Source organism: Papaver somniferum, chromosome 3 (genome assembly GCF_003573695.1).
Source record: "Papaver somniferum cultivar HN1 chromosome 3, ASM357369v1, whole genome shotgun sequence".
In the NCBI taxonomy this organism is placed as follows: Eukaryota; Viridiplantae; Streptophyta; class Magnoliopsida; order Ranunculales; family Papaveraceae; genus Papaver; species Papaver somniferum.
The window spans coordinates 205,076,619-205,093,530 of NC_039360.1; the positions used below are offsets into that span (position 1 = coordinate 205,076,619).

Consider the following 16,912-nt stretch of genomic DNA (forward strand, 5'->3'; position numbering starts at 1 on the left):
AACTAGCATTTTCTCCATGGGATTCACGAACTTCTATGATACTCGCTATACCGGTTATGAAATATGTTTGGAATAATTGTTTCTTAAGAGTTGTGCATGGCTCCAACGGTATTGTTAATAATTATGATCATGGTGACATTAAGGTTATATCATTCGCGGGTTCAAATATTACAGATAGCGTGCATATATATACAAGATCAGCAGTTAAGGTGGAATGTGTTCATCCAAAAGTGGAAGCAAAAAATCAACCAATTGTCATGCTTGATGCAAGCATAGAATTCATAAATGCTATAACGAATTCCTTTGTTACTGCTAAATTTAGTGCTTCATGTAGGCTTCGCGACTTTATTATATTGGTTATTGCTTTATATGGGTCAAACATCTCAAGATTATGGAAGATTTCCTGGCTAGCGTTGCAGAATGTAATAAATCATTTCGTCTTGCGATCGAACTTGAGGACAAGTTACATTTCATGGGGCTGGGAATTTTCGCACACCAATTCTATTTTTAGGCTAAATATATTTTGGAACTTATTTGTATATGTTTTACGAATGATTTAGTTTGGTCTTATGATCCAACTTGAGGAAAAGTTATGTCTCAAGGGGTTCGGGATGTTGGGACACCAACACCAATTATGAGAGTCTAGTTATCTCAGGAATAAGTATATGTTTCTTTATTTTTTATTTGCTTAGGACCCAAGTTATATCCTAGATTATAGTTTGTTCTAGGGTTTATGATATCAAAAAATTAATATAATAAATAAGCTTTGCTTAAAATGGTGGCTGCTCTCTAATCGACGGATTAAGATAGTTGATCGCCAATAAAACGATCAATTTATCTATCTTTAATATCATGATCCTCTATTTTTAATGTTGGATCTTAACATACAGAAGTAGAGTATAAATTCACAACCTTGTTTTCTGTCAGTTATGAATAATAAGAATAAACCCATGACCAAGATAATCTTATGAAATCGCTGGAATATATTCAAAGTATAATCCGAAGATTACATATTGTAATTTTGTTTCAAAAGTTTACTCCTCTTTTAGCTAATTACGAAAAACAGTAATTAGCAAAGAACCATCTCATAAAAAATAAGAAATACATAAAGATAGTCAACAAAGATCAAGTATTGCTAGCATGATCATCAAAATAAAATTTAACTAAATAGACTTCAATAATTGATAGATAATAAAAAGTAGTAATGCAAGAGAAACATTAATAAACTACTTCAGATACTAGTTTTTTCGTCCTTACAACAATAAGAATGAATCTTTACAAGTAGTTTAACTAGTCAATGCATCAAGTTTTTCCGAAAAGTTTGAACAAAGATTTCCTTCTTATTGTTGGTGAATTCGTTGATAAGGAGGTCATTAAATTCTTCTTCATCATCAGAGATACTGGTTAGATCACAGAGTCCAACTTTGAGATCATATAACTCTTTCTTGCATTGGTTATATTTTTTTCTCTCAGTGAATTAACTTCTTCAAGGTATGATTAATGCGAAATTTGAGAGAATTTCTTCGATCTACAAACTCGTGTACAATATCCTTTAAGTTTATTTCCCTATTGCAAGGACATGAAGAAAGTATAAAGAAGAGAGAAAATGGTTTTTTATCTTTGAAAGTTGATTCTTCTTTGATATTTAGTGACACATTTTCTTCATAAGAGGAAGTCTTAGCAGAATCAACAACATCTCTTTTTGCAACATTTCTAGTAATTGGAGCCATTGTTACAATGATTCAACTTCTCAAAGAGTTAAACAATATATAGAGAGAAGAATCATTTAAAGAAGGAAGTTTTTCAAAGCAAGGAAATTAGTCCTTAAATAGAACAATCTTTAAGGGAATTCTTGAACCAGTAAGAACCTGATACACAAGTATGTTCACAGACTCTTTCAATAATCATAAACTCAAAAGTTTGATTTTCATTATGATTACAATGAGTTATACAAGATGTCAGATGTTACCCAATCATAGAAAAAATATTTAAATTTTCCTTTTTTATTTTTAAGTTTAAATACCAACAATATGCTTAAACATTGTCTAAGATTATAAGTTTTATTTTAGCTTTGTTATGTAGAAATTCCCATGGATCATGTTCTTATCTCTTGCTTAGCAGTAAGATAGGAAGAGAGAACCGCTTCAATGAGCATAACATGTGTTGATACCCACATCGGGTCATTACTTTTTGGAGTCACTAATTATGTGGTATCACCACGGGACAACCACAAGGGATTATAAAATAAAGATGACAACCACAAGGGATTATGTGGTATCAGACATAAGTTGACTTAAATTATAAGTGTTTAGAAAACAAAGATGACAACCACAAGGGATTTTTAGAGTCATTTAAACAAATTGCGTAATTAATTTTTGAAAGTAATTCATCATTTTGGAGCAAGAGGATAAACAATTAAGATGTATCTTTTTATTGTCTTTCGTTTTTGGGAAAAAAAAAGGTAAATAACAATAATGGTTCTCACCAAAACAAGAAGTAAAACAAAATCAAATTATAAGAAGATTGTATAAAGATACACTTGAGCAACCTTGACATCGAAAAAGGAATCTCTCGATACTTTGTTCAATCTTCGTATTCTCAAGTCAATAAGGAAGATGCACCCATTACTACACTTAGGTAGTGATGGGTTTTGTGGGAGACTCATCACTAGCGTCAACAGAGGACACTTCAGGGTCATTAGGTTTATGATGAAGAGTTTGTTTCTTAAGCTTTTTCCATTTATTACACTTTGGATACAATTTTGTAAGGTCTCCTTTAGTAAAATTCTTCAAGGTTTGGTTCATTCCCTTTATCGTTTTTGAAGTTTCGTAACATGCTTGCTATTTTTCTTGAAACCTCGACATATTTCTTGGACAAGTCCAAAATTTCCATATGTTTAAAAGGATTTTCTATTTGAGTTTTCACTCGTTGCTAGTTTCGGACCTATAATATTTTCCTTTTGAAGTTCCTGCAAGAATGAAAGTTTATTCTTGGTGTAAGATGTGTTGCCATTAAATCATATACCGTTGGTGTTTCCAAAAGACTTTTGACCAAAAAGCATGGCCGAAATTTTATCAGAACTTCCGTATTGTAGATCATTTTCATGTTATTAATCTCTTCCTTCTTAAGAGATAGGTTTTTTAAAGTAATTCTTATAGAGTTTTTCATGTTTTTGAGTTTTCTTGGGAAGAGATTTTTCAGCCATGTCTAATTCTTTCTCCAGTTGAAGATTTTCTTGAATCAATTCCCCGAGTTTGATCAAAAAAATAAGAATTAGATCATACGATTCATCATGATCTGGATCATGACAAGAGTCTACAGATGTTTCTGCAACAAAGGCTAAATCATCTGCACAATTTTCGAAGATGTGTTGATCAGGCATGTATGAGCATTGCTCGGTTGAAGCCACCAAGCATTGGTATATCAAGGTTGGTTGTCATATTTTAGTATCAAAACTCATATGTCTCTTGATTAGATTACTAGAGTCAACTTCGTTAGGTTAGAATAGGAAGTCTAGACATGTTGATACATACAAGTATTATTCTGAAGACCTGAAGATTCCGAAGACACAACAACGATAACATCAGAAGCTTTGAACTTCGTTTTTGATTGAAAACATAACATGCGGAGTTATATATGTGAAACTCTAGTATAATACACTTGATCATCATATTGTGATCAATGTGTCAAGGAACAATATGATCAATGTGTCAAGGAACAATATATCAATAGTGATAAGTGCTTTATATTGAATTACGAAGTATAATGCTTATCTTTTGGACTTCGTAATTGCGACATCAACATAATCTTTGTAACTCCTTACTAGATTGTGTAGTGAACATATGTTTGATTTCATACCTAGAAAACTATGTTTAATTACATAAGTTTAAGGAAGTAGACATACGAACTTGTTTCGTAGTCGAAAGGAAATCAAAAGGATTGATGGTCCGGATTATGATAGTCAAGGTAGAGCCGATCTTAACTTATTTACTTTAGGTATCATGGTAGAACTGGTCCCCGCCAATGGAGAAATGTGTATTATGCATTAGAATCTCGAGACAGGTTTTTGCCATTAACTCATGCTTTTCAGTTTTTTTTTGCTTAATGATGCTTTTCAGTTCCTTCTCTGTAATCGATGAAGTCTTGGCAATCCGGACTGGAGTACCCTTGCAGATACTCACGGAACTGTTTATTTTTCTGCTCATGTGCAGGCATTTAGTAACACTTGATTTTCAGAAGGGTTTTAACTCTCTTGGAGGCGTAGAAGCTTGGGTTGAGAAGGAGATGGAAGAACTCAGAAAAATTCGTTCAAGTCCTTTTTATCATTTTCTACCCGACAAACTCTCCGTGCAAAATTCCCTCGCCGAGAATTGATGTATTCCAAATGATATTGGTGTTGCTTCCGTGAAAATGTAAAGGTATATATCATGTGAACCTTCATAAAGAGTATCTCTATCTTAATAGCCTCGAAAGCTTCCCCTAGAGAGATATATCAAAATGTTACTGACAGTGGGAGGCGGAAACTCTCTACTACAGCGACCTTCACTAGCAGCACCTTTACACAGATGTTGCTTCTCGTGTTGAGGGTGTAACAGCTGTGTGAAGATTATGGCCATGTAACATCTTCACTCAGCTGTTACATTCTCAACAAGAAAAGCAACATTCCTATAACTGATGGAAAAAAAATCACAATAACTTGCCCATATCAATGCAAAACAACAGCATCTAGGATGCTGAATCATCATTTAAAGGACGAATTTCAATTTCACTATTAGGTAATTCTTCTTTGAAAATGGTCTAGTTATTTGATTTTGCATGGTAACACACACGATTCTATTTTTGAATACCTTCCAAGTAGTTATGAATTCTGGATGGAGGTTGTTGTATAGAAGTTTATACTCATGAAGGGGTAGAGGTGTAGGCGTAGGCTCAAGCGTATGATTTAAGGGCGTCCCTTTAGAACTATACATTAGTGCAGTCGATTAGGAAAATTGATTAACTTTCTCTTGTTAATGTTCAGCTGATTTTCCTACAGGTCCACAAAGAGTATGTATAATAACTTTATGATCTGGTTTAGTTGATTCAACTTAGAATTTTGACTGTCGTAATAAGCTGAATTCCTGTTTTTTTTATTTAATTTCTTCTGTTTTGCTTTTCCCTCTCTTTGATGTATCGGTATTCTAATTTCGATCCATTCTTCTTCACTAATAATATTTCATATGCTGACTAATCCTTCATTGAGGAAATCACCAATCATTTCTGCACTACATAAATGGAATCTCTTGCAGAAGGATTTAAACATTGTTTCAAAGAAAAAGCATGACAAAATGATCAATACCAAGGAATTCCCTGAGTAATAAATACAATGGAAGATATTGGATGAGCCAAAAAGGAATGTGTATTGCAGCTCCTAACAAAATGATCAGTAAAGAATGAAGGAATACCCGACTTACGTCATTCTCAATTTGAGGTGATAAACGAATCTTGATTTACTTGGCCCATGCAACAGCATCAATCTCAGCCTGAGCACTTCTGTATAACTCTAGCCTCTTTGCAAGAGAAACTCTACGCTCCATAACAGCTGGATCCTCATTTAACAATGATGCCAATGCCTTAGACTGCAAAACAGAAAAAAAATCAGATAGAAGGTGCAGAGTCGATCCCTAATATTCTTCAACCTTTCCAAACACAAACCAGGATTACCTCTTTTTTACCCAACTCGGTGAAGAAATGGTAGAGAAGGGAGCGCTTAGCCTCACGTACTTGACAATGAACGATAGACTTTGGAATGGAGTTTCGCAGACCCGCACAAACCATGTTGACATAAGACAGGACATTTGTTCCTATAGTTAAAATGAGTTGAAACCATGATTACAGTTCGGACAAATAGTAAAACTAGCCAAGGGAGATAAGAGTCAGCATTCTGTGGGGGCCTAAAGAAAAGGCTCATTCTCCCACCCAAACTAAATGAAATTATTGGCTCGTCCTAAAAGTGTTTAAAATGCTTACCAACACCCAGTTAAGAAGTGAGAGAACAAAAGCATCTACAATGGGATGCCTGTTCTGGAAACTGGAACCACTACTCCATTTGGTTCCGAAGACAACCAGTCTGTGTGGTTGGTTTTATTCACCAATCTTACAGTTCAGTGAATAAAAGTGCAATCACAGAACATTATATGAGTGTAGATTCGGAATCCCAATTTTACATAAACTAAATAAAATCGAGCTTGAATAGATACTAACCTACTCGCCTGAGATATGAATCGTTGTATCTATCAAAAATTGAATGTGTTGGATTTCCACCCTTCTCGATATCTTGAGGAAGCTTCCGGAAAAATTCAACAGTTAGATAACAGCATTCCATATCAACCAGCTTAAGGGTAGCTTTCTTGCTCTCATCCCTCATCCTATCCAATGATTCACAAGCTGCACTTCCAACCTCCATCCTAAGGCTGGGGTACTGCTTTAGCTCCTGTATATGAGAACATGGAATCAAACAGAATACTCTCTTATTATCTTCTGATAAACCATGCTTCAAATCTCAAGGGGCTAAATTTTCTTCATGAATTGTACCCTCACGTGACAAAAAGTAATTTCATTTATCACTCTAAGCAGAATATATCAAAATGCAAATTCACAAGTTTGTGGATCTTCAAGTTATTGGCAAGGATACACTTACCACAGTCTCATCTACAGATTTATGGACCAGCTCCTTAAGTATTGAATGAACCTGGAATCATGGCAAAATAAATTCTTAATCATTATAACCTTAGTATTCTATCATAGAGCAGCCCTGCAACGTAAACTATCATAAATAGCACACGATAAAATTTGTTTGGTATTAAATGTGAGCTACATTTAAGTACTAAGCTAAAGAAAGGATTCATTATTGATGGCCATATCTATTATGAATTATGAGACTAGGACACCCTTGCCTTTGAAGGTAGAAATATTATAACACTTCTATTTGAACCATGTTTATGCGTACCGCGTCAACAGCTGTCTCAGCAGGACCTTTAATACAGACTAAAGAAGATTCAATAAGTCGACGATATCCTTGTTCTGGGGCTATCAAATGAGGCTGGTAACCATCTGCTTCAGTAATTAGCTTTCTCACATTATCCATTGACAGATACTTATCAAATTGCAATCTTTTCAGCGCTGCGGGGAACTGATTATCAAAAACGTTGTAGACTTTATCACCACCTGGACGGCTGCAGTTAGTAGTAGAGTGTAAAATAAGTTTGCAAGGAACCTTAAACCTAATAAGTGTTTAGAACATATTAAATCACATGGACTCCAATTATACATACACGCCATCAAGATGTTCTTTGTAAATTTGATCAAAAACGCGACAGATCTCCATGATCAAGTACAGCTTCCCCTGAATGGAATAACAAACCAAATGATCAAGCAGCATGTTAAAATATCAATAATAAACATAAGTGAACAGGTCAGCATAAAACACCAATAAGTCTCATTATTACAGATTCACACTCTAAGCTTCTTCCTAGGAACAACACCTATATAAGATATGTGAAGATATTAACGAGGTCGCGAAGAATGAAACATCCTGAAATAAATACAACTAAGTAAGACTTACTCCGGCATCAGCAGCAATAGGTTTTCCAAGACGGCCCAGTTCCGACTCTAGATCCGCAATACTTTTATTAATAAGTGACTGAATTCCTGGAATTCGAGATTTGATTACCGTTTCCAGGTGCTGCAAAAAGTATTTAGTATTCATTGTTAAGTAAGATTTAGTTGTACAGGCTGATTCTAGGTTCAAACTCTTAAAAAGTCACAGTAACTTTTAGATCATTCGCGTTTCTGTTCTTAGTCCACCCAGACACAAGTTACCAGAGATGAAAAGTAAACTTCACCTTTGAGAGCACCTTTCCTAGATGTTCAGAACCCATTCTGTCTGCTAGATGCTTGTACTCTGGAGAATTCATAAAATACTCCTTCTCTCTACGCCGAGCAGCAATCATGTCAACACTCTTATTAATATCAGCTTGGGATCGATTAACAACACCAATCCATGGGAATTGTAGACGGTAAGCTTTTCCTTCTAATATCTGAACCCGCAAAAAGTTTAGTCACAGGCCATCAAGCTCATGGAAATACGTCCATATAAGGCATAAAGCCATAATAAACTAACATAGAAACAAAAATACATTTGATCTTAACCTCCATGCTTATACTACAACAAAAATGTTTAAGAAGACATAAAATGTCCGCACGGCCATGTACTGTAATGCTTGTGTTGGCAATAAGCATACTTACATCAACTGCATCAGTACCCTTGTCCATAAGATCAATCTTTGTCAAAACACCAAACGTTCTCTCCCCTGAAACACGGACAAATGAAAGAAGCTGCTATTGTAAAACACATCCCCATATTCTTAAATCTTGCTGCAAAAGGTCTATTTGGAAGAAAAAAAACCTCACTTATTTACAAAGATACAGTGAGACTTGTGAAAATGGTACTTGAGGGGTAATCAGAGTCACCGTTGTGCTGACCAAAGGTGAAAGGACAGTAGTTATGAAATCTAACCTTTAGGGTCTACTTCCCGAGAGATCTTAATTGCATCGGACGTAGCAAGATCTTGATTGGCTGGTGAAATTGCCAGTATAATACAGTTGGGCTGCACAAAATACCGCAATGTACCAAATGAAGGAGGGTAAAATGCTGCCAAGCTATGTTTCCTGCAAACGCTCTTAGAAGATTCCGTTCAAAAAAGAGAAGAGAGAGTAACCTTTTCAATGTAGGAGCGAACCATGTTCTCAATGTCCATGACAGTGCTCTCAGGTTGACCCTCTAGAATTTCCCATTAATTTGTCAGTAACTTGGTATCCATTATAAAGTGAAACAGGATAAGCATCCACTACAGATAGCAAGAAACTTTACGACAGCTGAAACATCTATGAAATAAATGCAACTCACCGACTGCTACTTTTGTAAGTCCTGGAAGATCAATCAACGTCAAATTTACAACTGCCAAGGTTTAATCAATCATCAGAAGCCACAATCAGACACGAATTTCAAAATGAAAGAGTTACTCGGATCTGATATAAAATTGAATAAATAAAAGTATATACAGATTAATATTGATGTCAGATCAAAATTTGTTGTCACACACCAGGGATTTTAAACATGGGGGAGATAAATCTTGCAAGTTCTTCTGTAGCTACATGCTAAGTCAACAAAATTCAGAGAAAGAAGTCTCGTATATATGGGAAACAAGAAAACCAAGAATAGGATTCCCTTCAGTTGGAGCTTGTCCTTGGATATATTCTCATAAAAACTAAAAGCAAATCAAGATAGACTACTAGTGCATCTTGTCTCAACAAAAGTGGAACATGAGGTGTAAATGGTTAACCGTGGAAGCTCATAGCAGGAGTGGTGATATGGAACATTATTCAATCAACAACAACACAAAGGGAGTGAAGCTAGTGCACAAGCAGATGAGAACCAATACTGCATCCACATGCTTTTTCAGAAATAGTGTAGATACTTTCTAACAATGTACATGTGAGGATGTTTCAAGATGGACGTCCAACAATTACCAGTGCCATGATAAAATCAACTACATCAATTTCCAAATCTTTTGAAAAGCTGAACATGTAATCGATAGTTTCAGTACACTCCTTCAGTGAGTGGCCAAAGAAGCAAAATGCAATTCACATTTTTTTTCTTTCCCTCTCTCTCTCTCTCTCTCTGAATATGATAATACGACGTTAAATGAAAGAATGTCAAAAACATGAGCCTACCACCTGCACCTAAAAATGTGATACACATGGATATATGACCCAGGAAGTTCTCTATGAATCCGACTATTTCTTAGCCAAAACCCTGTAAACCCGAATGCACATGCAAACAAGATCCGATGCTCCATCCCCGATTATAGTAGGGATACATGTGAATTTTGTAAAATCATCTTACCATTCGGAGAATAGATGCTGAGATGAATTGGAACGGTGGAGATGGCTTTGGAGCGTCCTGTCTCTCTATCTGTTTCATCGGTGATTTCCTGTCTCAGAGCAGCTACGTAAATATAACAGATAAGTCAGTTGTACAGATTTTACTTACATTTCAGAATCAAACGTTCAAGGGGCACACCTTTATATACCAACCAGCATAATTAGTAGAATAATGACCAGAAAATAATTAAAATCATGAAGACTGGAAAATAATAGTTACCGAAATCAGTAAATTTCTTTCTTGGAAGGTGAAGGAATTCTCCATACTCTTTTCCTTCGTCAATCTGATGTAGTTGTAAGACAAGTGGACGCCGAGTCACAATGCCTGCACACACGTTGAACACAAAAACCAGTCAGTATTTGTAAAATAAAATGCAAGGTGTAATGCATGTTTGCCCTAGATTACCAGATCCACGAGGCAAGAAATCTTTTCCAACAATACTCTCCAACACCGAGGATTTCCCTGAGCTCTATTGCGAACAGAAACAAGCGAATTTAAGAGCGCACACAAATTCCTCAATGTAAAAATACGAAAACGTGAAGCATCAATAAACAAGACCTAGAAATCATTTCATTATCTTCGACTTCAGTGTAGAAAAGAAACTGAAAAAGATTACGCGAGAAAGATCTCACCTGACCACCAACAACAGCAATGGCAGGTAAAGAATCCCATAGAGTAGGCAAAGAACTTTCTTCACCATGATCACCTAAAGCAGTACAAGCTCTTTGTAACTTGTTTATCAATGAAATCAAACTCTCCATCTTCCTTTTTTTCTTTTAATTTTTTTTTGTTGAAGACGAAAAATGACGAATAAGAAAAAACTAACTAATTAACGAACTTATTAGAATATTTAGTTCCGAAATGTTTTCTTGTGTTTTTGTAGCCGAGTGAACCGGGCTACCCAGTGTTGTGTTAGTGCTCAAGTTGCTTTTAGCATCTGTATTGTGAAGCGTGCACCCACTAGCTTTCTCTTTCTCCTGTGTGTGTGGAATCAGGCTTGTCAATGTCTCTCGCACTCCGGGGTTTTGGCTACGAAGCTATTTTCTTTTTTCTTGGCGGTAAATCACATTTCCTCCATGCTTACAGTGCCGGTTTACGCCTTGTATTTTTTATATGGATCGCCATACACATTTATCTGTGGGAACTAATAAAAAGGTTTGCAAAGCAATTTTGATTTTTCTGTTTGACGTTAGCCTAACAGATCTCAAGTAAAGGGTGCATAATGCGTACATGAATCCAGTATCACAAGTCACGTTAGAAACACTTCACCAGAAACAATCACTTCCAAGATAAATTTCCAAGATATAAATTAATACAATAACATAATGTACATCTGTCTCTTACAAAAGCTTGTTACTACCCATGATATTTACCACAAAACCGATTAACCGGCCTAAGTTATTACATGTGTTAGTTTTGATTGGACAACGAGGTTAGCTACAAATACAATCAAAACTCAAAGAGAAGCCACACTGGCAATGGCGCAGAAGAGAAAGAAAAAGACTAATTTTATTAACAGGACATTTAGATGAATAAACCAACTAAGAACACTGTATAACCATCAACAGCCAACTAACAGACCCCAAATAATAGGTTAAAAGATTGGTGTAGAAAAGAATAATTATATATATATGAATAAGCTAGACTATATATATATAAGCTAAAGAGAGATATTTATATAGAAGGATGTGACGATGCTCAAAATCTGATCTAATCTGTCGTATCTGGAGGTCCATAGCCCCAAGGGTTCTTGCTAGCCCAGTTCCATTGATCCCGACACATCTCATCAACCCCATATTTCGCCCTACAAACCCATATCGTAATATTAGTTATGAAACAATGTGATGGTGACACTGAAATTCTTGTTATACAAGAGGAACATGCAAGGAATAAGGGACGGGTCACTGGGACTCCAATGACCACAGTCAGCATCAGGTAATATTTACGTGAAAACATGAACATCCATGACCCAGGGGAAGAGTGGGACCGCAAAATGTTGGGGATACCAGTCAAGTGACTAACTTAGAGGTGCAACTATGGTGCAAGGTTTAAGCCTTAGGTCCAGTGGAGATATCTAGGAACTCTGGATCAAATAACATAATCCCATAGCAAAGAAGGCACTTGGAGGGAAGTGGGGGCACTTCCCTCCCTTTGTTTCTTAAAAATATCATTAAAAGCCTTTGGAAGTGTGTTAACATTTTGTGGGGCCAAAAGGGTAAATATCACTAAATTACTATGTCTACTCCTCACTAGATTACTATGACTTGTCTCGTATTTTGGCAACAACTTCTCAAAGCAACCTAAAAGAAATAGGCACCTACTTTCATTCCATGGCACAAATATTAACCCAATAAGGTCTGGCTATGCCACTGCCAACATTCTATACATAATGCGAGGCTAAGCTGGTAAGCCCACCAAGAGAACCAAGCTCTAATCGATGTAGGTTACCCGGTATGGTAGTTAGGTGAATAAAAAATTTGATTCCTTGACACTATTGTTGCCAGTTTCATCTAATCCATTTCATCACTTTACTTATTCTTCACCTCCCCGTGAAAAGCTCTATATCTATATGATGCATTAGCAGTTTTTTCAGTGTTTTTAAGAGGTCAGTGTAACACTTACTCCCATCTCAGCTCGCCCTTTGCCTTATCTGTTGATCCATAAACGACCTCAGCATCACCCGGTCTTCTTGGTGCAATTACCAAAGGAATTTTCTGACGGAGGCAAAAATATCAAATCAGAACCGTAGACTCCAGGAAAGTTAATTTGCAAGGAGAAAAAATAAAAACTAAATGAAGCAACATTTTCAATGCTGCAGGAGGTTCGCCAAATACCTTTCCAGAGGCCTTCTCAAAGGCAGAAACCATCTCCAAGACTGAAGTTCCTTTCCCAGTTCCTAAGTTATAGACTTCACAACCTGAAAAAAATACATTTGGATTTATCAACACCAAGTCACTTCCTACCTTGCAGTCAAAATCTTTAGACTTTTTGCACGATTTAGAACACGTGTCAGTACTTAGCATGAACATAAGTACATACATAGATAGCCAGAGCGAGAGAGTACAAACCTGTGTTACTGTCCTCTAGCTTGTTCAATGCAGCGATGTGTCCATCGGACAGATCCATAACATGAATGTAATCACGTACCTGAGAGGAAATAATGAGCATCAAGAAAACAACTACATGATCTATTAAAATGTAAAATCCTGAAGACAACAGACATACCCCAGTTCCATCCTTTGTCGAATAATCATTCCCATATACAGTTAATGCAGGTCGCCTGCCTACAGCAACTTGTTGTACGAAGGGCATAAGATTATTTGGAACTCCACGAGGATCTTCACCTATATTGCCACTTGGGTGAGCTCCAACTGGGTTGAAATATCTAAGTAATATGATATTCCAGTCAGAGTCTGAGCGGTACACATCACGACATATCTCTTCAATGAATAGCTACAAAAGATCAAAACATCAGTTAATTACCGCATAGCATATACGAATTAAACTAAACATGGGACCAGTTAATTACCGAATAGCATATAAGACCACCCACCAGTTTATTATCTCAAAACATGAAATTAGTTTAGAGAAAAAAGATGAACAAGAAACATAACAAATTTTCGATAGTGACCAACAAAGCCGACAAAGACCAAAATTGTGGGCCTGATCTCCAACAATTTATAGGGTTTCAGCACCGGGTGACTCACAAGTTATAAGTTTTAGATGTACCTTTGTTCGTCCATAAGGATTTGCTGCACATAATGGGAACTCTTCAGTACAAGGTACTTCCTTTGGCCATCCATAAACAGTAGCAGACGAAGAGAAAACAAGCTGAAATATGTTCAATGAAAAAAAATTAGTTTGAGTTCAAGATACAATACTAGGCAGCATCGAAAAACACAGCCATGGATGATTTCCATTTAGCATTGACAAAATTTCTTCCTGCAAGCACATGTACACTCCTCTTAATGAACCGACCAAAGCATACATAAAGAAGCTCTCCATAATGTCAGGGAGGAAGAGTAACGACATTGGTTGAGCCGCCTCCCTTTTATAAGATAGAATTCCCTTAACAGCTCCACGAAATAAAAGGGTTCAAGTGCGGCACATTCTACCAGATTATAACAGTGACTTGTATGACTAGCAGAATTGCAAGTACGGATGGTCATGATTTTCTTTTGTTTGCTGATAGCAAATTAGAAAGTACGAGATCACTACCTTTTTGCATCCATGAGCATCCATGACTTCCAGAAGATTTACTGTGCCTATGATGTTGTTATTGTAGTAAAGCAACGGTTTCTGGACACTTTCCCCAACAGCTTTTAGTCCAGCAAAGTGAATTACAGCATCAAAACTGATAGCAGATAATTAGTGAAATAAAATGGTTAAGGTTACATGGAGCACAAAATACAGGACAATGCCCAAAAGATACGTTTACTTTTAATAAAGACTACACTTATGTCACCGAGTTTCGTAATAATGAATGTGGAAGAAGAATTTTAAAGACACTAATAACAACCAAAATGTTATCGAAGATGGAAAGGTATGCAATTATTGGTTGGATCGCTAAGCATGTGCAGCAAACCTAATACTGGGAAACATTTGGAAGGTAAGAATTGCTAAACCTAAATGAAGAAACATAATGCAGAATGCGGACTGATCAGAGTCCAAACATCCTAGCTTAAATGAGTACGAACGAAGTGAACCTCTACAGGAACTTACTTGTTTGAGGCAAAAAGTCTCTCTAGAGCTGGCTTGTCCCGAAGATCAATCTGCATAAGAAAGCAAATAAAACTTAGTAAATATCACAAATTCAAAAACATAAAGACAGCCAAGTATTCCATATTTAAACAAGCAAAGCCACACGAGTATAAGAAGAAATTAGAGTGACCACATCTGATTTGACCATGAACTAGGAAAAAAGTGAAATTCACAACCAAATAACAAATATCATTTCCCTTGTATCCCACTCCAAATGTAGAATTGAAAAAAGGAATAAGAAAATAAAGATTGTAGGCTAAATTCTTAATAAGGGTTTGTTCCTTGTTGTCTCACTAGCAGCCATCATCCATAATATTGGAAAAAAGAGAGACGTAACATGCTCTGGAATTTGGGACATAATGTGGGCCTTCATTGCAAACAATTATACAGGTGACAGATGTTCACTCTGTTGAAATCCAGCAACTTTCTTGTCCCTTCCAAATTATATTTCCCCATATTGCTTTACCCGAATACTTGTTCTCCAAATTAATGTACTATGTCTATGTAGTATTATGGTAGGACCCTCTTTAGACTTTATTTTTTTAAGAAGAATAGAGAAGAAGAAAGAAAAAAGAGAAGGGTATTCATGATGGTTGCAAGAACTATAACCGACGATTTCTTGTCGAATGAGTAGGGGCTAACCCTTAGTACAGATCTGGATGTAATGATACGAAGAGAGCATAATTTCAGGAATTAAAGATGTTAATTTTTTTTCAAATTTTTACACAATTTAGACTGACATTTTGTAGCAGAATAATGACCTTCCGAATTTCATAACAGATTAATCAGGGAGAAAATTCCACATGATCTTAATTTTTCAAAATATGATTACTACACTAAACAGCCAAAAACCTAATCATTTCTTAATAACCCTCAGAATTTTCCTATTTGACGATCTCAATTTAACATAATCAAACTTTCTGTAGGAAAACAAAACAAATTTCATATACACAAATAAAATAAAACCTAATAAGATAAAAATAAAACCCAAAATAGGTAGTGTTACCTGATGAAAATCCAAATTGGAGCCGAATTCAGCAGCTAATTCCGTAACTCTATTAATTGCAATTTGAGAAGCATTATCAAGATTATCAATAACAGTAGTTTTAAATCCACTGAGCAATAATTGAAGAACAGTATGACTACCGATGTAACCAGCACCGCCAGTTACTAATATGTTCTTCGACGACATGACCGACAAAAATAAAATAACAATAAGAAGAATCTGTAAATTGGAAACTGAAACCTAAGATTTTCTCAGAGAGAAAGACAGAGTTTATTTTCAGAGAGAGAGAAATATAGTTTAAGTTTATTTATAGATGAAAACGGAATCACGCTGGAGGAGGCGACAAGAGCCTAGAAAGGAACAAGAGAAAGAAGCATTTTATTGTTTCCGTTTCTATTTCGACACTTCTCTAGGATTTTGATGACACGTCTCCACCGTAATATTTTTCCGCAGCTTACGTATATTGAATAACCTCCTGGTTGAATCGTTTTTTATTTGGTTGCATTTGACTTTGTTTATGAATCTGGTGAACGTCGAGACCCTACTTGCGTTCGCGATTTCACACGCAAACTATGTGTATAATTTCATCCGTTCGAGTAAAAATGATATTTTCAGCTAATTTCAGGTGAAAATGGGAAAATGGAAGTATCATTTTCCTTAAACGGAAATAATACCAAATAAATAGGAATATTTTGGCCCCTTATTCTGATTGTATGGATATAACCAGGACCGGGCCTGATAAGCAAGCAGGGAAAGCCCCATTTGCAGGCAACACAGGTCGAGGGGCAACAAAAGGCCATGTTCTCATGTGGGGTTTTCATTAAAAAAGGAAAAAAATGGATTGAATTATTACTTATATACATATGAAGGGCTGAAAATGAATTATGTAATTAGTTTTAACTTTAGAATGTTTTCAGTTTTTGTTTCCATCACTTTTTATCGTCTTTCTCCTACCTCCTCATTTTTCTTCCTTACTGACCACCATTTGCTAGTTTAATTGTATCCATCAGAAGGATTTTTGTTTAATAACAAAAGGTTATTTTCTTACTACTTCAACTATTCTCATTCCGTAAATTATAGATTTGGTTAATTTTTTGATTTTAACTTTTAGTTGTTTATTTTTATAGTACTCTAATTGTAAATCAGAACTACACACAAAC

At 35.8% G+C, this 16,912-nt stretch overlaps 2 protein-coding genes across 3 annotated transcripts; both read right to left on the reverse strand.

The window, feature by feature from the left end:
- Positions 1-5,265: 5,265 nt before the first annotated feature.
- LOC113358473 (dynamin-related protein 5A-like) lies at positions 5,266-10,785 on the reverse strand. 2 transcript variants are annotated; one of them, XM_026602066.1, is made up of 16 exons: positions 10,618-10,785; positions 10,391-10,454; positions 10,205-10,309; positions 9,947-10,048; positions 8,948-8,998; positions 8,760-8,821; positions 8,558-8,648; positions 8,287-8,351; positions 7,884-8,078; positions 7,604-7,723; positions 7,314-7,384; positions 6,989-7,214; positions 6,680-6,730; positions 6,244-6,472; positions 5,704-5,843; positions 5,266-5,618 (listed from the first exon to the last, which is right to left on the reverse strand). In XM_026602066.1, exons 1-16 carry the CDS (start codon positions 10,744-10,746, stop codon positions 5,490-5,492), a joined length of 1,830 nt encoding a protein of 609 aa, XP_026457851.1. In that variant the 5' UTR covers positions 10,747-10,785; the 3' UTR covers positions 5,266-5,489. The 2 variants fall into 2 exon arrangements, 1 of the variants encoding a protein (XP_026457851.1); XR_003364548.1 differs by lacking the exon at positions 5,266-5,618 and adding an exon at positions 6,010-6,135.
- Positions 10,786-11,279: 494 nt separating this feature from the next.
- On the reverse strand, positions 11,280-16,151 carry LOC113358475 (UDP-glucose 4-epimerase GEPI48-like). Its single transcript, XM_026602067.1, has 9 exons — positions 15,753-16,151; positions 14,708-14,757; positions 14,204-14,339; positions 13,715-13,816; positions 13,211-13,438; positions 13,054-13,132; positions 12,820-12,902; positions 12,608-12,699; positions 11,280-11,789 (listed from the first exon to the last, which is right to left on the reverse strand). Exons 1-9 carry the CDS (start codon positions 15,936-15,938, stop codon positions 11,696-11,698), a joined length of 1,050 nt encoding a protein of 349 aa, XP_026457852.1. The 5' UTR covers positions 15,939-16,151; the 3' UTR covers positions 11,280-11,695.
- Between the last annotated feature and the right edge of the window lie 761 nt (positions 16,152-16,912).